At 39.8% G+C, this 22,388-nt stretch overlaps 1 protein-coding gene across 2 annotated transcripts; it reads left to right on the plus strand.

The window, feature by feature from the left end:
• The first annotated feature begins 5,165 nt into the window (after positions 1 to 5,165).
• LOC145457291 (uncharacterized) lies at positions 5,166 to 21,624 on the plus strand. 2 transcript variants are annotated; one of them, XM_080335480.1, is made up of 7 exons: positions 5,168 to 5,469; positions 9,818 to 10,030; positions 10,414 to 10,662; positions 11,695 to 11,872; positions 18,418 to 18,549; positions 18,607 to 18,669; positions 18,759 to 21,620. In XM_080335480.1, exons 1-7 carry the CDS (start codon positions 5,379 to 5,381, stop codon positions 18,844 to 18,846), a joined length of 1,014 nt encoding a protein of 337 aa, XP_080191606.1. In that variant the 5' UTR covers positions 5,168 to 5,378; the 3' UTR covers positions 18,847 to 21,620. The 2 variants fall into 2 exon arrangements, with proteins under 2 accessions (XP_080191607.1, XP_080191606.1); XM_080335481.1 differs by lacking the exon at positions 10,414 to 10,662 and having other exon boundaries at positions 5,166 to 5,469; positions 18,759 to 21,624.
• The last annotated feature ends 764 nt before the right edge of the window (positions 21,625 to 22,388 follow it).

Raw genomic sequence — 22,388 nt, forward strand, 5'->3', positions numbered from 1 at the left:
AGAATAAAGTCTTATCAAATTTTATTGGGGGAAGTATTTTAAGAGTGGGATAGACGGAATTTAGGTAGCACGGAAGGAAGACTAGGAAAAAATCTGAAGTGCGGAAGGAAGAAGAAAGGTTGGGAACCACTGGATTAGACAGAAAAAATAAAAGTATTAGCGGTTGCTTCGGACGTGGACACGCGAGGATTCAAATTCTGTGTTGATTCTGACTTTTGACACCAGTTGTTGTGTTATCTGCCTTGGTAGATAGTTCTACAGTAAACATACGTGATGATAGCTCAATACGAATCCGATGTTTTCATCTTCAACAACATAATCACTAACACAGAGAGCAAGATAGGATTACTAATTTATAGGACATATAGAAATCAGTCGAGACACGGAACTCGTGCCATAAATACGAAAACATGAAACACGAGAAAATAACACTGGTAGACATGAGTTTTGTTTTCTGGCCAAAATGATGACTATTAAGTTAATTTTCGTACGCTGATTACGAATATGAAGTCGCTTTTTTTCTCTCACGTCAAGATGCTTTATAATCTATGATTTAAAATTTTGCATTTTAGTGCTAAAAACAGCCTGTTCTGCGACGTATTCCTTGCTGTTTGATCATAGCTATCACCATTGTGACGTCATCAGAGGTGGTCAAAGGACTTACCCTAGGTACTCAAGTAGAAGTAGAAGTAACGACGTCAATTTCTACGCAAGTGGAAGTAAAAGTAACTTTTTATAAGTATGGAAAAAAGTCATTATCTTGGCTTAGTTTTTGATATCATTATCAATTTAATAATATTTTCTTCCTTTCAAAACATCACAAGACTGCAATACAATGAAAAGATAGGAAGGCGTCGAAACGACTTGGAGTAGTCTTTGAAATCAGACATCAGAAAACTGAAATCAGACCTAGGCCTGGGCGAAGTAAAGAAGAGGTATACACAGCACAACGAATGAATAATGAAGCGACATTGAGGCTGTGAAGCATTTTAAATCAAAAATATTTACCATTTGGTGTGACAATATGGTTTGGAGAGAGCCACATGGACTTGGAAAAGATTGTTACTTTTGCTCATGTGTTTTTTTAATGTCAAAATTTAGCATAAAATTCAACATCCAATTTGACTTGCGCAGTACGACCGATTTCTCATGGGTGAGATGTCACAATTCCATTGCCTTCAAAAGTTTTACCAGTAGTTGAAAAAAATTCTCTCGGTGAAGAGTCTTTGTCTGAAGAATGTTCTCAGCATGTGTGTGATGGTGATCAGCAGCCATATAAAGTTGAATCAAGCTGAACTAAATAACTGTGTCATAAATTTGAATTTGCCAAATGAATCTACTCTTATTGTAGGTTCCATATTAAAAGCCAAACATATAGCCTACTTGGCACTGATACCAGTTTTGCTTGGTATATGCATCGTGATAGTGAATACACACTATTCTTTGCCGGCGAACCCACTCTAGTCAATTGTGTCGATGTTCAAGGTCTCATAGAGACATTGGGAACCGTGAATTGCGCATCTTTATTTATGCATCAAGCCTAAAAGCTTTTCGCACAATACAAATCAATGTGCTTCTATCCCTGTAGCTGGTACAACTGGCATCAAGGGGTCTTGCGAGAATATGAAACTTTTGATTTCAAATTTGGAATATAGTACTCAAACTACTCAAACGTTTAAAGTTTCCGTTGATTTTGAACTCATAAATATGGTACTGGTTAAACGGTCTAGAACTACAAGGTACCCTTGTTTTATGTGTGAATGAGACAGTAGAAATCATTGAATTTAACGTAAGTGGCCGATGAGGGAGTGTCTAATACCAAGCATAAAAATGTTTCAGAGCCTGCTCTTATCGACAGATCTAATGTTGTATTTCCACCATTATGTATTTAACTGTATCCCATGAAAAAGTTTTTTAAGGCTCTGATCAAAGAAAGAGCACGTTCTAAATAAATTCACGAAAGGTTTCCTCACTTGAGTTAATACAATAGAGGGTGTATTTGCTGGACCTCAAATCAGAACACTCACCAAAACCCCGTATTTCTTATTAGGAAGACGGATTTGGAAAAAAAATATATGACTCTCTTTCATTGAAGTTGCCTCTAAATTTCTTGGAAATACTTTAAGGATCCTGATTATCTGGAGGGTTTTAGTTCAAGATAATCACATCTCAAATCCAATAAAGTAAGCTGAGAGCTTTGTAGGATGTGTTTCGCGTCATATACGGACCTAAACGGGCACAAACGCCCTTAATACAGCCGTATTTGAGTAAAATTTTCATTCGATTTTTGCGACAAATTGTGACATGATGAGTGAATTCTGACGGCAAATTCGGAGTCAGCATGGTCAAATTAGGTAAACTCAATTATTCGTTCTAAAAAAACAACAACAAAAAGTTGAAAAATGTCGACTAGTGAATGGCACTTATTACTATAGTCCTATACAAAACTGATTCAAAGCGTAACAAAGTTAAAATGCGCGAAAATGACGCAAACCTCACTCGGACTTATGGAGCTGATATTAGATTCAGAATGATATTCATTTGCTGTGTGGCATCACTGCAGTCGTGAAAAATCCCGGTCACAATTTCATTCAGAACGACTTGTAATAAAGAATTGCGTCTCCTTTGTGACTTCCTGGTGGTAACCAACCTTAAAGGTGTCATTGCAAAGGATGAGTCACAGTTGGAAATATACCTAGGCCTATAAGGTTCGATACTTCAAACGACCTAATTCCAAGAAGGAAGCGAAAATCAATTCTTCATTGTTGACTCTTAGCATTTTTCCCTGTATTGAAAGGATTTCCTGTGGAAATGCAGATGTCGCAGCATGATTAGAATACTGGTCTTAGTGGGTGAGTATACGTTGTCTGATTTATCGAAGATGTAATATATATCTTATATATATCTTAGATAGATCTTTTGCGTTTTTGTTGGACATTATTAGACAGTAAGCTCCATTATCTGCGAATCTGTTCGCTTTGAAACATATAGATGGAAATCTGAACATAGGAAGCTTAGGGAATATCATCTCGGATTTGTCAAAACATATGATGTCGGCTTAGTATAGTCCAGGGTGTGGTATGCCGGGTGATTTTTCGCCGTTTCAAGTAATAAACCAGGTTTTGGGGCGATTTTTGTAGGAGTTGAAAGCTTTGTCACGCTTCAGTGATTTTGACACCCCAGGCGTGGAATGCAAGACAAAAACAATATCGCTGTGTCTGCAGAGGACTGGATACGGGAAAGCATACCGCATCGTTTCAAGCTTGAGAAGGATATGGGTCCATTCGGTCGTGATGCGTAGGTACCACGCTATGACCTCGCTTCAAGCATATTCTTCATTCTTTCAATGATACGTGAACACAGCATCTTGAAAAGTGCAGAGGAATCAAAAGCGTACAAGTACGACACACGAGCGTCCGCGTCTTCCAATTTTCATGTGATCGACCTAAAAGATCTCTATCAAATATGCCGGACATGACGTGTGGAACAGTATCCGCCGGCTATCCGACAGTCGGCGAGCATTTCGAAATACAAGCAATTTCTAGTAAATGAATGGTAGTCCGTCCTCAAGATTACCGGACCACGACCTGACCTATCGATCTCGCCTTCAGTGACATGCTACCCCAATTTTTGTCGCTTGCTTTTCTATACTGTCTTCTTTTACTTTTCATTCGGTGTGCATGCTTCCACTTTACATCACCTAAGCCAGTGGTTCTCAACCTTTTTGTCCCCGCGGACCCCCTTGGGACTTTCACGAACCCCCGCGGACCCCCGAAATTTAGATCAAATGTATCTCGATTATCGACTAACCGTTATCTGTCTTGTGCCCAAATCGACCTTATGCTAGCGATAAAGCAATCAGAATGCTAACAATCCTAACGGATAATTTGATGGCATGGAAGGTTATGGCTGTCGAAGAGAAAATTGTCAAATATGAAATTCAAAGTTATACACAGAGCAATAAGTAGAAGCGCTAATGGTATGTAAATCGCACGAACCGCGAAAATTTTTTCCGTTGACTGATGGATAATTATTTTGATAAAGCTAGGACATCCAAACAAATAGAGACAGCACAGCAAAATATTCGATGATAGGTCCCAAAGCAATATAAATTTATTGCTATGTGTAATTGTATATCTTCATGGCCATGTTTTGAATGAAATTAAATGCCGTAAATGAGAGGAACTGCTTGGAATTTACTATCAAATGCGCCTATAGTTACCCGCAATGCCACCTCCAATCCCGTTGCAGAACTAACTAGCACCACAGCACATCCGTCACATAAACACGTGAAAAATATTTTTGAAGCAACCTTCCTCTCTTATATGTGTGACGCGCCCGTATTATGATATTTCTAGTGTGCCACGAGCTGAAAAAGTTTGTTAACTACTAATCCGATGCGTCTGATTGTACGTTCATAAGCACGATAAATAACACTCGTTTTCACAACCTGGCTTCACTTAACTTGAAAAAATATACGAACTTTTCGTGAGCCAGCATTGAAGTTCTTCCTACGTATATCCCAGATAGGGCCTACCACTATACGCACCCATATAACGTCATATACCGATTTTGGCCGTACGATTAGGGCAGTGGCGGGTGACTTCTCAGGTCGGCGGGTTGGATTACAGAATATATGCAATAATCGCGTATTTATCCACCTTGACAACGAACTAATCGTATTTAATGTAAACTTCAAGTTTGAAGGATGAAGACCACAAACTGTATTTAACAGTAGCTGTTGAAGTCAATCGGACATCTGTAGTCGGTCAGAGTTGTCAACAAGGTCTTTGAACTCTGACCTTGTCTCGTTAATGCTCGTGGTCGAAAATATACATAGGCATACACCCGAAAAGAGCAAGTAGTTTCATGTCCATCTTTCTAAGGTTGGCAAATTTGGATTCATTCTGTGACGCATAAAATTTGACAATACTTTCAGAATAGAATTTCACTTCCAGGGTAGAAACTTTCTGCTGGCCGATCAAAATCCTTTCGCGGGCCGGATCCGGCCCGTGGGCCGTAGGTTGCCCAATGGCCATCCCTAGATTAAGGAGATGTTCAGTTTTAAATGATATGTTCAGTTTCCGCAAGATATACTACAATATCCCTATCTTAATATGCGGTACTCGAAAGTTTCAAGTCTAAGAGCTATGATGGTAACAACCATGGAGATAGGTTGATTGCCATTTATCGTTCGGACTTGATAGAAAGGAAATGATCTTGTCTTTTCAATGTTGGCATGCCTCTTTACTAAGGCCAGGAGCGTCATTGTCAAGCTTTCATAAGAACTAGTCACAGCTGTGAAGTGATGTATAGAAATTGAGTTAGTTGGAACAAAAGTATTGAATGACGGAAGTTAATAAGAATTTGCAACTCATATGCAATATGTATATTATATGGGAGCATCGTTCGACTGGAAGCTCGTAATAGATAGTCATCGCAAAATGATTCGGGTACTGATTTTAATAGGTGAGTACGTTATCTACCGTATTGAACGCAGTTTATCTCTTGAATTCGATGCTACATTACCCTGCTATATGGAAGCGTATTTTGAAAACTGGAAGTTTTTTTCAAAGGCCTATTAAGAAAGATATGGGATATGTGCGAGATATCCAATATCGGTCAAATGGATTTCTGAAGTTGTATCTGTAAGTACTCCACATGTAGGGGGGGGGGGGGGTGCCTATGAATCAAAAATGACAAAATGTTCTCTGGCCCAAATCCTTTCTTGCTGTGTAATATAATATATGCTACAGCAAGCCAAAGAAGAATGCTTGGTCGCAACCGTCACAAAATAGAATAAAAATAACTCAAATGTTGTCATAAAATCATGTTTCGATTAAGGCTCAAACTTACAAATTTGCGGGTCCTTGCATACTACCAGTAAATCGACTTTTTGACTTCAAAATAGCTCGTCGTTATAGCGATAAAGCACCACAGGTAATTATTACAGTCGTCTCTGTATAGCCGTGTTTCCGATGTTGCATGATTAGTCGTCCGGATATTTTGCTTGATTCGGTCTCTATTCTATAAATTTTGTAATTGAATTGAAAGAAAAGTCCACTCAAGGACGGCATTGAATAAAAATATATGCCGTTCTATGGCCTGATACCTACACTTCACATTAAGGATGATTGCTGGTTTGTAAGTGTTAACGGTTACAAATAAAAATGTATGCGTAGACCGAAATTTATTTTACACCCCCTAAACCAGTGGTTCTCCACCTTTTGTATTCGTGGACCCCTTTTTAATGGTCGAGGACCCCTGCGGATCCAATTATCGTGCAACCGTCATCTGTGTTTGCGTATATTAACTGTAGGCTAGTGACAAACAGCAACAAAATGACTATTCTTAAAAATAATATCACCATCTTTATGTGGAAATTAGATAGACGGTAGAGAATTCTGCAGCTGCATTTCTTGAAATACGTGGACATGTCTTGAAAATCCGCGTCTTCGATTCAATGCGAACGAGTGCCAAAAGTTTATTTCCACGAAGAGTGGTGGCCAATTGTACAATACAATCAACGCTTCCGACGACCCCTTTGGATATAATCGCAACATATATGCCGTCAAAATTGAGACACATATTATTTCTTAAACATATAACATCCATCTTCGTCATTTCTATCTAGTAGCTCATCTCGAAGTTGTTCTAGAATAGTGGTTATGTATATCAAGCTCATTGACCTTACTATCCCGATTTTTTTATTTTTTCACGAACCCCAACAAAACAGCTCTAAACAGCAATATGTTTGTATCAGTAGACTATTGGCAATTAAAATAAGTATGTACATGAAGATATTTCTTCTCAGACAGTCATTATGTTGATGTCAGTCACGAAGTTGTAGCAGTAATGAAGCGCAACTGCATCGTTTAATTTCTCTATTTTGAAAATAAAATCATAATACGGTTTCAATCATTTTGTAAATTTAGAGGTTTCGCAGACCCCTGAAAATGCTTCGCGGACCCCCGGTTGAAAACAACTGACCTAAACAGCAAACATCTGTCACAGACCTCCATAACTAGCGCAGGTCGAACTTATTTGCATTTAAGGATACATTCTTTCAGCATGCAATCGTAGACTAAATCACTTAGTGTAATCATGGAATTGTAATCGAGACTTTTTCGAGTAATTTCGGTTCCATCCGCAGTGGTGCATCGGTCCCACATCTCCCCTAACTATCGCTGGCTACAGCGATCCGATTTGAGTATCAATTTTAACATTCGAGTACAGTGTGGCGGAATTACATTTGTACTGGTGACTATTGTATACGCTGTTTACATAGGAGTTATTTCAACACCGCGATGTATAGATTCTTAAATAGTTTTTTCTCACCTTGCCAGCCTTCGAACCTCGGTTGGTGTCCAGAACATGTGGCCAATCGTATAGCGCAAGGCTGAGCCTGTTTCTTCTCATACTCCACTACATCACAATGGATCCACGATGTCACGTAATCGTTACAAAGTATCGCTCCTTTTCCTAGTTTTCTACCATCCCTCCCTAATTTTAATTCCGCATACAGCAGTGGCGGGCAACATACGGCAACGGGATTTTTAGCGGCCTTCAGGTAGTTTCCGGCCTTATATGATCTGATCATGCGACCGATGGCCAAAGTCTTCCGCAATCCCTCGCTACTTGCTTACTATACATCAAATTATAGTGACTGTTGGTGATTCTTTAGTCCTTTGTTTTATTCGTGCTCTTTGAGTCTTAGTTTTCAATTTTAAAGTCGCGTGACAAATGTGTAATGTTCTGTCACAGAGAGCCGTTTCATTTTTTCCTTCGGTCTCACATCTTGCCCAAGCCGGAAAAGAGAAAAAAGATTCAAAGTGTAATTTGGGCTGATTAGTGTAATAATTAACGGAGGAGCGGACACTAATAATATTTATTGTTATAGCCATGTTTAGTTCTCCTTCCAACGTACAGCCAGCGTTCAGAGAACTTGCGGACAACGTTGACCGACCATCATAGATGTCTCGTTGACTGCAACAGCTATTGAAGTACATTACGTTAATAAACTCATTCAACACTGTTTATCTGTATGCTTCAACTTGACGTTTACATTAAATATGATATATTCCTTGTATGTAGGTAGATAAATACTCGATTAATGTATCGATTCAGGAATGCGGGCCATCAAGTACTTCATTTTCCCATATCAGGATCGTCGACTCGAGAAGTTGCCCGCCCCTGATATACAACGATCAGCACAGTGAATAAGCATTGGCAGTAACCGAATGCAAATGAATGTCAGTTGCTATAATTCATTTTGCATCAGCCCTATTTTATTTCGGTACACATGTGCGTCTCAGCCCATGCAATCAGTGCTGGGATCACAAAACTACTGGACCGACCGAGGTCGATGACAAAATTCCTACTCAAGTGTAGGATGTTGATCTATTCGCTCCTCCTCGCCATCTAATCAGTGTTCGCGGTGTCTTATAAAAGCCTAGAAGTGGCCGTGCTACAAGTCGGCAGCTACGGTATAAAAATGATGGAAATTGGACTGGTGTAAATGACCATATGTATTCGACAAACACCATGAATATTGCAAATAACCTACAAGTCTTCAAATTTTTTCAAGTCAGATCACGACTCAACTCACGCCAATTTTCAAAGTTGAATCATGTCAAGTCACGTTTTCTGATTTGGACTCAAGTTCGAGTCATTAGGTATTTTTAGTCTATGTCGTTTCATATTAATGTGTTGATGTGCATGCAGAATTTCATGTAAGCGGTAATCAAACTTGCTGACGTACCATCTCTCAACAACTAAATCGATATGCGTCACTGCGGTTACTCATGTAATTCGACGAGAATGCACCCACATGGTATGCTACATATTCTAAAGCAGTGGTCCTTAACCTTTTTTCCTCCAGCGCCCCCTTTCAAAAATTATCGTGCTCCAGCGCCCCCCAACCTCATATTCTAAGGAATGTAATAAAGACAATGATTAAGAGGGATGGCCGTAACAGCACTTCGTCAACCCCTCTAAAAACGATTGCCTTGCGCACCCATAGCGTGATAAACCAAACTTCTGAGGGCTTCGCCCCCAAGATCGCCATTGCGTGATTTCGATGGTAGGCAAAGTTTGTGTGGTCTGGTCGCTCTAAGGTATCAGAATTTTCTATAATGCATGAATGAATAGGTGGTAATTACATATATAAGTCGCTATAAACTTTTTATCCTCTCAGCCCACGTAATCATATTTACCAGTAGAGCTGAGTGAGCTGTTGTATGGGTAAATAAAGGGCACGTAACTAGTAATTAAACATATTCGGGCGCGCCCGTAGGTGCAATTAATTCGTTACCAGGGCCGTAACAGCACTTCGTCAGATTTTATTACTGAGATGATGCATGAGAGCCGTAAAGACAACGCTGACCTCATATTTGTGTTGAGGCAAAATAGTTTTTGACCGTATTTGGTCGAGACTGCCAAAAAAGGAGCAAGTTTAGTCCTGATACACATTACCGAATATATTTACGCATGGTTGTAGCGATATTATATTGCTATTATTATGTTGTCTGTGGTGTCGCTTCCATCCTATCAAAATCGCGGAAATGGAACCAAGTAGATATAGGATTGATGTTGATGACGTGGCTTTGCGAAGTAGCATATTTGGTGACTTGAAAATTGACTCGAACCATCGTCTCCGAATCACGAGTGTAACTATATTTTCTCTATACGTCGGGTTCGCGACAATTCAAGTCGTTTTGTGGTAGTAAGTTAAGTCAACTCAATTTATATCTGTGGTCATCTGAATTCCAATTACAGTCGTTGTATTATTGTAAATGTCCATTTAAACATTCAGCAGGTATCTTACATCGAGTGCAGTTTACGGCGAGTAAAAAGGCGGAACTTTGCTTCCCCGATTCCAATGTAACTAGCTTTGAACCAGGGCATTTCGGGCATTCTTGCCCGCGTAATGCAAACTGCAAATTGACGGTGTCGGCTGACTTGAATGGACAAGCGTTACTTCTGTACAGTCATGGTGTCGACAAGGCAACGGACGTAAAAGTGAAAACAAGTAAGTGTGTCAACCAGACTTGGACAACTCAAAAATTTTCAGCATTACAATATTAGATTAGAATTCGAATTCTAACTACTCATTTTCCGGGTAGAGTTGATGAATGGATATTTCAGAATACTGAATTTTTTTGATTTGCACTTAACATTTTACATGTACATTGTTTTACGTCTTTCGTCTAGGAGCGATGATGAACAGTTTAAAATGTTCCCATGAATGAAAGTATAAAAAAGCTGACTAAGCTTGGAAGTTGCCTTCCAGCAATAATATGCTATGTCCCCAATTACCACATGACACCTTCAATATTCCGCCGCTGTTCCAGGAAAATGGTCGATTCACATGTATTCGATTCGATTCAGCTGTTCAGTCTACACTTTTTTCAGATAAGGGAACCATCTATAAAACATCACTCGTCGCGTGCGGAATATTCGGGATGAATATGTCAGCTCTTGACTTTCCGACGGTTTTACGAGGCTTGGGTGAACTGGGGTTGGATTTGAATAGCAATTGCTCCTCTGGGCATATTGAGCCGGGAGTGCCACAATATATAATTTTCAAAACCACTAATGAAAGCGTACCGAAATTGAATGAGGATCCATGCAAATATGCATTCGTTAATGTGACGATATCAGGTGACCTCCATTGCCTCTGCTGGAATATGCTATGATGTAACTCATCATGAAGTTGATTTGGCAGTTCAATTCAGGATTTAGGTCTCCAGTAGGCTACTTTTCCAGCCAAGTTTGGGAAGTAATTAGGGTTGCAATTTAAACAAATGGTGTTTGTTTGTTTAAAAATCATGTTTTAAGCAGTGCTTCATAAAAACGCCTTTATAAATAATATTTTTTTCAAACGTATAATTATGCAGTAATTGTGTAAATACTTTCGAAACAGCATGTAATATGACTGACAATTTGCACCCGATATAATCGATGCATGTGATATGGAATCTTTGGAACCCTCGAAATCGTCGTCGGTTCAACAGTTATAGCACGTAGATATAGATCTTTGGTACGAAATGAGGTTTCTGATGATGATAACCGCAGACCTCAAGAATGCTGCAGAGAAAATATGTATCTCGGTTAAATTCCCTTGTGACTGCAAGATATCTTAAGATTAGCACGGCCATGTTTATTGGGCGAACAAAGCCTATTAGTAGGACAAGATTATGCAACTTTACCATATTTTAAAGCTTCCGAAATACTCAGAATTCATGTAGTACGATGTTTAAAACTGTTTGGATAAATTTTATATTGCAACTTTGCTCTATTTTTCATGCAACTTTTATCAGGTATTGCAAAAAATGCAAAGGAATGATTTAGAAAACATGCCATAAAACTATTTCCAGTATGGTTCTAGTCTCTTTGTTCTGCATAACAAATAGCTATCTGATGGATTATTTGCCACCCAATGTTATCTACGTTGGTTTGCAAGCTAGAAGTTCAACAACATAGTCAATCACGACAGTCCTCGAACTAAATTAGCTATAGATGCAGATAAAAGCGAATTTGTAACTCCAAGCGACATGGATATCACAGTGTGCCTATCTCAGCCTCTTGACTGAGCCTAATATTCGTCGCTTTCTTTGACACGCCATTTGCTTACTTTCCTCCTTATCAAGTTTTCCCAAGAAGTAAGATTCTAAACATCTTATACGCTTTTAGATTTTATTGGAGCAACCGAAAATCCGCAATCCGAGCCTGGAAATACCACAAACTTAATGATAACAACCCAACGGGGACCGGAAACCTCAAATTCATCAACCACCACCACCATAGCACTAGCGGCACTGTGCGCATTTTCGTTAGCCTCCAACATGCTACTAGGAGTGTTCTTGTGGAGGTATGTTCTATGCACCTGATTCAACGCTCGCATATCGTCAAGTGGGACGATTTCGATTGTTCAATTTCACTGTAATGGAGTGGAGCAGACAAGTGACAACATTCTCCCGCAGTGAAGCTGTGTAGCCGTATATGACTGTTTACAAAAAGAAAACATTGATATTACATAAATAAATAAATAAATCAGTAAGTCTCAATCACAATGTCTATACTATAACTATTCTTTGCGGATTGAGTGTATCAATAAAGAAGAATATTACAGGTATACCCATATATATTTAGTTTACTTGGCTCTGATTCCCACTAAGCAATGCATAGGGACAGATTGATAGGCCTACACAGCTTAACGTTCCTTAAATTGCTATCAACCCTAACGCTAAGTGTTTTTAGGATTGCTCGGTTTTAGGCAGGCGTGTATATGTAATGTATGCTTGTAGCTGGCCCAATTCCCACACAGTCATGTCGTACGCTACTCGCTGACTCTGTTGCGGCCTTGTACTATAAGCCCTGTACATGAACAATGAACATGTCTTCAATTTCTTTTGACTATGACGATCGAGAATCAGGATATAGTTTTACACTACATTGTATCATTGGAATCACATCATTGTGATTCTTCCGCATTGATTATTATTCTAGTTCATTATAAATATGCTCTTAATATTTTGACGGTCAATTTCCGAATTATCTGCTGTACGCGAGTATCATCACACCACTCATCAGTGGCGGCTCGTGACAATATCGGGTGGTGGGGCAAGGGCCGCAAGCGACTTGTTATCAATATGACGTCACAGTAGCGTTTTTCAACGTTCATGATGGCCACATGAATTTCCCGTAAACAATGATTTTTAACGTAGGTGCCGCGAGAGGTTTGCCGGTGGCGTGACTTGAAGTGCGGTAACAAATGTTTTATTCATTGTTTTTTATTCAAATGATTATTTTACAAAATGTACGCGAACTAAGAATCGTTCCCATGCCACGAATCAATCATCAGGTTATCCTTAGTAGCATGCGTTATGATTTCGTGGTAGAGATTACGCAAGCGCCGAGTAAGACTATACCAAAAATACACAGACCAACTACCTACAAAGAGCATTCGCATGACACCTTGTGGTGTTTTAATCGTGCCATGCTCAGCAATTCTGTAAAGTGCTGCAGCGCCTCCGACCCGATTTGTATATGGATTCTCGTCCCGAAAGCGAGTCAAATCGATTTGCCCTCGTCCGAAAGTGTTTGGTACACGATCCTGATGCGTTACGACCAGGGGATAGGCAATCAAAGCGGTGGCACCCATAAACGTAAAACATTATAAAAAGCCAGCTGTTATCCATGGAAGATTAATTACGAGTCTGCCTGCCATCATTCAAGCAGGAATCAAAGCATTGTGTTAAATTGAAATGCGAGCACATATCGCATTAAACAATTTCATGAATAAATTATTTCATCTTGATGAATTTTTCACTTTTTTTCCATAGCCATAACAAAATATATCGGTAAATTAACTGTCAGTGTGCCTCGAGTAATAAGGATGAAAACCACTCACTTTTCCTTAGCCATAGACATGGTTGAGTTACCTGGGCTCACTTGATTGAAATTATTCGGAAAGAACATGATGTGTACAGTCGTCCGCCCACCAGCATTAATTTATGTCTGGAATAAGTATTGTGCGCGACGTGATTTCTTATTAGCAAAATGTTCAACAACGAGTTTATTGAAATCTGGAATTCCCAGAACCACGTCGTTGTGAGTCGAGAGAACAGCCAACGCATTAAGCCTATCTTGGCCCATCCTGTTTCTGAGAAAGGTCTTGATACGTTTCAATGTGCTGAAACTGCGCTCGGATTCCGCGGATGGAATCGGGGTGGTCAAAATGATATTCAGAAAGCTAGTTACTGTAGCAAAGTTGATCGAAAGCGAATTTTCAACTAGGAATTTTGAAAGTTCACTAGTGGTTTTAATTTCCGAAAAGGATGTGTTAGAATACAAACAAGTCAACTCGCTCTCCAACCGAGCAATGTCGATCATCGGGTAATAACGAGGCACGCTGCGCAGTAGTCCAGAAGGAAAATGAATTTTGTAGGCAGGGAAATTTCCCGGATTTAACAGGGCGAAAGTAACCAACTGGTCACTATTCAGACGATGTTGGATTTGGGACATCAGTATATCGCAACATTCGTAAGCCGCAACAAGCAGGTTTTGCACACTTATCCCACGACGTAAAAGCGCTGTGTCACCGCTGTGACTATAAATCGAGAGATTGCGTATGCCTAACTGCAGGCCGTGTTATTTTTGGCATTTCAAGAGCCAGATGCCAAAACTGCCAAAAATAAAAATTTGAAAATGCCAAAAATAAGCAATTTTTGGCATATGCCAAAAATAACACGGCCTGCCAAATAGTGTATTTCGCTCATGGTGTTGTGTTAACTGGACCGCGTTACAAGCGAGAAGAGCGTTTGTGAAAGGCAGGTTTCTTAATCTGAGTCCAGCCCACCCATTAGGGGTGAAAGCATGGTGTCCTAAATGGTGTGGGCACAGCGTGATTGAACGGCTGACTGCATTTGGTTTACGTCATACTTTTCATTTGTTCAAAAGCAATTTTACGACCATTTTTGACCGGCTTGTCGAGCACTAAATTTGACAAAACGGGTATCAATGAGAAGCTGCCGCAGTACTGATTATTAAAATATAAATTATATTCTGCTCATGGAGCTGGAACCCCCGAAATCAACAACGATTTTTGCATTGTGATCGAGTTGAACATTGTGATGCAACAGATTGTCTGGCTATTTCTGAGCTGCATAGTCTCGTTTTGCCTGACAGTCTTGTTGCGTCAATGTTCTTAAACAAGCTAACCTTCCCAGGACTGTTCCATGCGAGTTGGTAATATTAAAGCTACCTGAAGTGACAAAAGTTCTCCGAAAATATATCGGTAGACTGAAGGAGAAATGATAGTCGGGCTACTAAATAGAATGTGTTGAGAGACAACACAGGAAACTCCTGGAAAAGGATCGGGAAGAAAATTTTTTCAGCGATGAGATCGATGGCACTGGCGAAGTGATCTCTTTTCATGATGCATGGAAGCCAGTTCGGCCCTCCAAAGATTTTGAAGCTCTGAAAACCTTTTGTGGATGACTGGCAACATTCTTTCCTTCAATGGCTACTGTTGAAGCCGATATTTCCAAGATTCGCTGGGCGAGAAATGAATTTAGGAGAAACTTAGCTAACCTGAGTTTGGAAGCACTGTTACAGTGCTAACGATTTAAGTCTATTCAACACCTGTAACAATCAGCTGTTGAGCGTGTTTGTTAGGCTCTTTCTTTTTTGTTTTTGCTTATTGGCACCGAGTCCGATGGATAGGCCTACTGCACATTTTGTGGTTTCGTTCGATATTATTACCCTATGAAATCGTTAGGTTTTTTCTTCTTCTTATTGTTTGTTGCCACTGATTATACGTGGATGCAGCACATTTTGTGGTTTCTTTTGAAAAACTAGCCCAAATAAAGCGTTTTTGTGACTAATTCGAGGCTGAAACTATCTATCTAGAGGACGATGCCAAAACTACCAAAAATAAAAATCGAAAAATGCCAAAAATAAGTTATTTTTGGCAGTTTTGGCATATGCCAAAAATAACACGGCCTGTCTAACTGGGAAGGTCAACGAGTTCGGACACATACGCAATTGTTATCTCATAGATTGGACAAGGAAATGTCATATTGAATCCAAAACATCATTCTGAAGAACTACGGATAGCAGCCTCGGAAATTCGGTCCCGGTACAGCTTGGGAGATTCTGGCCTTGAGGCTGGAGACTGTCACACGACACATACGGCTTACGGTCTATAGTGTCTATATGTCTGCTGCAAAATCGCCTTCGGAAAATATATTACCGAATAAATACGTGGATGAAAGCCGAAAACTTGGTACACTGTTACATGAAATCATCGAGAAGTATAGCCTCATGACCGTTTTCGGTATGGTACACTGTCAAAATTAATACGAACAGATCAACGCCGAATTTTGCGTAATATTTACTGAGGAATCGGCTGATCAAGCGATCAGCTGTTAGCCGCCATCGAAAACGAAACAGCTATCGCGCTTGACAGGGGTTGTAATTGTGAGCAAATGGCCCGAAGGCCACCATTCCACGGTGAAATTGACATTGGAGAATATAAAATAAAACTAAATATTTGAATGCAAACCGAGGATGTTAGTAAACTGTTTCATGATATCATCATCTCATCACCTATCTCAGTATGGAACACAGATACACCGGCTTTTGCGTGAAATCCGCAATGCGTTAGGTAGGCTAAGTGTCAGATCAGCGCACATCTCTACCATACTCGAACTTAATAACGAAATTGCTGCCCTAATCACTGAGTGTCAACCTTGAGACTTGGCACAGCGTTCGATACTAAAATCAAGACATACCATGTAAAAGTTCATGACGGATCTAGCTAAGGAGCATCGTTAAAATCAATGGAGACCAATACCGGCTTTGCGTGAAATATGTTTGCGATACATGACCGATCAGCACACACTCGACTTTGGAAACGGAATTACTACCCTAAACTTTGAGTAGAAACCCTGAAACTTAGGACAGTGTTAAATACCACCATCACGACATGACATACCAAGTTTCAAGAATTATCATGGTGTGAAACACCATCAAAATCGACCTGTACCAGCAACGGTCGACTCAACGCATATCACGGTATCCGAGTTCAGATATAGATACGATTGTTACATCACACCTTAGGGGCGAGCAAGCATATTTGCCCGGTTGCTCGGCCATTTTACGAATAGGAGAGAGTAAAGCAACGTTTCTTAATTGTGCGCAGCTTTGAGAGAATAGATAGTGAAAGCTTGTTATGAGCGCTACCGGGGCAAGCCCCGGCTAGGCATTCACAAAGCGAAAACACAGAAGATAATTTGATTTTCGCGGAGACTTCGCTATGTATGGGCATTTGCAAGCCGAAAGCACAAGAAGAACGCGGGTTTCGCTGTGATCTCGATATATATTGAGCGCTGTGCGTCTATAAATGGTTAAATTGTTATTGAACAGAATTTTAGGTGGGGCAATGCCCCAGTTGCCCTATAGGACGAGCCGCCACTGCCACTCATATACAGTAATGTGGACCTAATTAGTATCACAATGTACTGGAATGTAAGAAATTATTCGAAGAGCTTCTTGGAGGTACAAAACTTCAGTATGCAATTGAATAGTATATTCATATTGAAATGAACCCGAATATTTTCGGCTGACATTCGTCAAGGGTAATCGTCAGCAACTAGTAGAGAATAAGAAAGAACAGTTTCAATTCAAGCTGGCGACGTCATATTTTGTGATACGATTGTTGATATGCAATGTTCTTTCTTATTCGCTACTAGTTGCTGACGATTACCCCTGACGAGTGTCAGCTGAAAATATTCGGGCTCATTTCAATATGAATATACTATTCGTTATACATATACTATTCAATATGAATATACTATTCGTATTTCCTGGACCAAAGGACCCCTTGACTTCGTCATTGCTGCCCATTAATATTCATGATATACCGTTGAGCCGAGGCTATATCATTCCTTCATGCATTAAATAAGATAAATTTTATGCCGTTTATATTATACGTAGAGACTGGATATTTTATTGTAATTTGTAAAGCAGGCTACATCAATATATCCGTTATCATCGTGCCGAACACCATAACAGCAAATTCGAAGTAGCTAAGTATCGATTCCCGCTCAATTTTGAGCGAACTTACGGACGGTAACTGTCAGAACTACATGACCTATGCTTATTCTATCGTCCTGCAACTCTTTCCAGTTGGTATATGCATGATGGAAGAGTCGGACTTCAATGTGATATCATGAGCACGAAGGTTGCCGTCACGGTTTGCGATGTGGGGGCAGTTATATCAAATGTACCGTTACAATAATTTTCAAATTTTAGAAGCATAACGAATGTTTATAAATTGTAGAGTCGACATTTATAACTTTACCGGTGTACTAGCGATGAATTGAATTGGATTGGACAAGTGGTTCAATGAGCGCCGAGAACTGATGCTTTGTGTGCTCCCTCTCGCGATATATCAGATAACCATTAACTATTCAGTCTCGGGAAAATAAAAATTAACTGCCACAACTTCCATAACAAAAATCGTTAACAGGGCAGACTATATCTCAGAACATAATATTCCTCGACAATATAAGCCCCTGAATACGCGTCTATTCCTATACCACCCATTTATATCATGTCGATTCCAAAGCCAAGAACGCATCCAACAAAATATAGTACAGAAGTTCCATGGGAATTATAAATTGCTTTGAATTCCGTATCCGAATCTTGTACTACTATGATTTCGCCTAAATTGCTGCACGAAATATGATCCTCATCCGCGCAAGATCAAGATGTTCGTTTTGAATACACGCATCGTCACTTGCATTGCTATAGGGATAACTTGTAAAGTACGTTTCATTACGCATAAACGAGAAGAACGATATTATAAATATACAAATTCAATTTCCTCCTGATTTTTTTACTGCGAAGGAATGTCAACTCTTCCAAAAGGGGCGCCACTAAACCACCAGCATCACACACTGAGTATGCACATCGCGACCACGAACTACAATTCACATCAGGCGCTGGACAAACAGCATGTGGGGCAAGGCCTGGCGACAGGTATGATGTTAGATATAATAGATACTTTGGTAATATTCAGACCGTTTTCTTTCTCAGACATGAATTCATGGACGATGAGTACGATGAGCAATCTCCATACGCGACTGTATCATCACAACAGTGAGTATAAAACTTCGTATCAGTCAAACCGGGGCCTAAGTATCGTAGGCCTCGGTCAAACATAATTTCATCAGTTTTTTTTGTCGCAGAGTTCTCGATAATCGAGCGAATGAGCCAACGTACAGTCGTTTGAGAGCAGCAACAGTTTCTGCAGCGGATATTCATCATGATTATTGACAGCCTTACAAGCCGTAGTTCATCCAATGATTGGGAAACCGATTTCCGTACCTGTGTATCTACACTACAGGCTTCACTGTAAAGACGACAATGGATTATCTTCATTTCACATAGCATTGGTTGCAAATTTCGAAGTGAACTTTGAACATTACCGTGGTCAATCACTACGGTCATTATATTTTATATTAGCTTGTGCAAAAATTCTGAATTGTCTGCCTGTATACCTGATGCATTTGTGGTAGGCCAATGATATTCCAAAGCCGGCCATTGAAATCAGCTTGCTGTGTTGGCCATAATGAAATTCAATGACCTTATTCTCATGCCCACACTCTCGATCTTTACAGTAGTTATACAGGGTTGTAATGACTCGAGTCACGATTTTTTTGTGACTCGACTTGACTCGAGTCATTTTCTTGAAATGGGAAAATGACTCGACTCGACTCGACTCGAGTCAATATTTGGATTGACTCGACTTGTACTCGAGTCATTATGCATGACTCGACCCAAGTCATTGACTCGGCTTATTTTATATGACTTGAAGATGAAGAAATTTGCGAATCGTAATGGTTAGATCAACGCATCTGACGAATCCTGCCTATATCGCTATTTGTCACCACTGCTTTCGTTGCACTCGTGTAATATCAGCTATGCCGCCGGAAAAACAACAGACAATGGTACATAGTAGCAATGCATTGCACAAAATCATCCAGTGATAAAGAGGTAATAGATCCTCCGCAATCAAAGTACTCAAGACTTTTCAATTATACAAGCAAACAATCGAAGCAAAGTTCAATTAGAGCCAATGAAATGACTCATATTGTCAATTACTTGGAAGAGGCTGATAAGCTCGTGTGTAGATTTGAAGGCGATGATTCTTTGCATTTTTGGGCGACTAGAAAGAATGAGTATCCATATCCAATGCTCTTCAGTGTGGTTCAAACATGCTTGTCAATTTCTGCATCTAGTGCACCATGCCATGCCGCTTTAACATATCTGAGGATCTAATTTCCACTTTAGTATTTTTGAAGTCTAACTCATTGATTTGATCTGCTGTCTGTGAAAACATACAATACCCTCCGTCCATTGGACGGTTTGTTAGGTATGTGCGTTGTGCACGTGAGTAATAATGAATGGCTAATGTTGTGTGATGTTTGTACAATAGGGCTGTTCAAATATATAACCTTTTTTTATTCTACTAGGTGGCAACTTGATAAAATTGGTGTGTTGCATAAAAAGAACACTGAATCTGGCTTAATTTTAAAAAGTAGAATCAATGATATGAGAGGAGAAAATTTTGGATTGGAAAATAAATGGAGTATTTTAGTGATAAATTCTTTCATATAATATAATTACATACTAGTAGTAAGCCGACTATTTGTTCATATCCCAAATATTCCACTCTCTAATGCCTTTGCTTCTTGTAGTTGGAATTGAGCCAAATTTGCTACGAATCGTATTTTTACACAATGTAACAATATCATGAGGTAGCTGGTGAAATTCGAAAGTCTCTTTTTGTAATTTGTCCAAAATTTTCTCTCATAGCATTGCTTTCTACTAGTTGGAATTGAGCCAAATTCAAGTTCTTTGAGGCAATCTAATAATTTCCAGAAGTAGTCTCCTTTTTGAGATTTTGTCCTTTTTTTGAGAATTTTTGGTAAATGTCGGGCAAATTCGACCAAGATACAGTAAATCAGCACTGAAGTAACTCTACCTCTACATAAACATGCATCCGTTGATACTCCATCAGCTGGTATCTAGACGTGAATTCGTTGGTTCTCTATCAGATAGTATGTAAACGTGAATACGTTGGTTCTCCATAAGCTATTTGTGAGCTATCGTCGATGTGCTCGTAATAAAAACTGAATGCCTGTATTTGTGATGTATCAGACTGACAATACATATATTTGATTTAAAGTTCTAAGATTAGCAAAGTTATCATATTGGCGGCCTGTCACGTCTATCTGTAGCATCGGTAAATGAGGCCAGGAACAGTCGGTTATCTGTTTTTATATACATATGCCAAGACTCTGATAGAGACAAAATATGCATGTTTGGCAAGCAAGGAATTCGATATCACCCAAGCATGATTGAAAACATAAGTTGAACATGACTTCAATACTGTGACTTGGACTCGGACTCGAGTCATAACACTATGGCTCGGACTTGACCCTTTAAACGGTGACTTGGACTCGGACTCGACTCGGTGATGAATGAAAAATGACTCGACTTGACTCGAGTCATAACTGCAAAAGTAAGATTGACTCGTGACTCGGAACCATGTGACTTGGTTACAACCCTGTAGTTATATACATTTATCTAACATAGGCTTTTCGAAGTACAGAACTTCAATATTAGATAAATAATCCATTTTCCTTGCCAATGGCTATCCTGAGCATATTGTCAAAGTAACTATTGAACGTAAATACAATATTTCCACAAGAATAAGCCGTTTGGACCGAGAAGGTGCCCAGTTTATTTGCATGTCCCGTGGATAGACACAGCTTGCAGCAGGTTTGAAAAACAGATTAGGTCCTCCATGAGTCATTGTTTCCCACAATTGGAACCCCGTGTCATATTTACTACGAAATCTTTACTACCAGCAACGCGTAAGGATGCGCTTCCTGCGATTGATCCGAGTAACATAATTTACCAATATACGTGCCGATGTGACAGTCGGTATGTGGGTCGCACATCTCAACGCTTGTAACGAAGAATTCGTCAACACGTCACACGTCAAATTAGGAATTCGCAGGGTGATGACATGTCTGTTTCATTATCACAGTCCCTATAGTTTAGGGTTACCATATTTCCGAAACCCAAATTCCGGACACTCTTTAGCGCCCACTAGTGGATTTCAAAATGAGTTATGACGTCACACTAGCAAAGCTTTGCTCAGAGACCAGAGGTGCTGGTCACGATCCGGTTCAGGAGGAGTATGTGGCTGTGTGATGTGTAACCGGGACCGAAAACACATATTTACAGCCTCCTACCGCCCAAATATACAATGATTTTGAGCCCACACTATAGGGTAATCGATGCAACTTCTGGGGGGGGGGGGATGCTTGCTATATGGATCCGGTTTATATATGCATCTGGTCGTAAAATTATTTGAATGAATTCGGTCAATAATATTGGTCGTTCCATATATTACTATGTAGCTACTGCTCTCCGCCCACATGATCAGAGCTAGCGTTAGAGCTGGTGGAGGATGATGAGTTCGAAAATACAGGGAGCGTAATTGCACTTCGCTATGTCATGTCCATGTCCTACCGATAAGATTGTTTATCATCCTTATGCCGGTGCGCACCACGGAGCTTTATAAACACCCAACATCCAGTGGTTTCAAACCTTTTATGGTCGCGACTTCGTCTCCAATTCGAAAATGTTCCGTGGCCCAGATCAAACTTTGACGAGCTGATTACTAAAAGAAGTCAGCACCTTTGCCCAGACTTACTCACGGGCTATTTTGGAAGCTGATCACATTAAACATATTCGCAAACCCCAGAATAAAGGCCTACGACACCCCGTTTGGAACCACTATC

Source organism: Botryllus schlosseri, chromosome 15 (genome assembly GCF_051294905.1).
Source record: "Botryllus schlosseri isolate E-star chromosome 15, Bs_hap1, whole genome shotgun sequence".
Classification (NCBI taxonomy): Eukaryota; Metazoa; Chordata; class Ascidiacea; order Stolidobranchia; family Styelidae; genus Botryllus; species Botryllus schlosseri.

Bases quoted from the DNA above. Each gene is read 5' to 3' on its own strand.
- LOC145457291 (XM_080335480.1), top strand. From the start codon at position 5,379: ATGCAATATGTATATTATATGGGAGCATCGTTCGACTGGAAGCTCGTA. The intron at 5,470-9,817 runs GTGAGTACGTTA...AACATTCAGCAG, and splicing joins TCGGGTACTGATTTTAATAG to GTATCTTACATCGAGTGCAG. The intron at 18,550-18,606 runs GTATGATGTTAG...TTTCTTTCTCAG, and splicing joins GGGGCAAGGCCTGGCGACAG to ACATGAATTCATGGACGATG.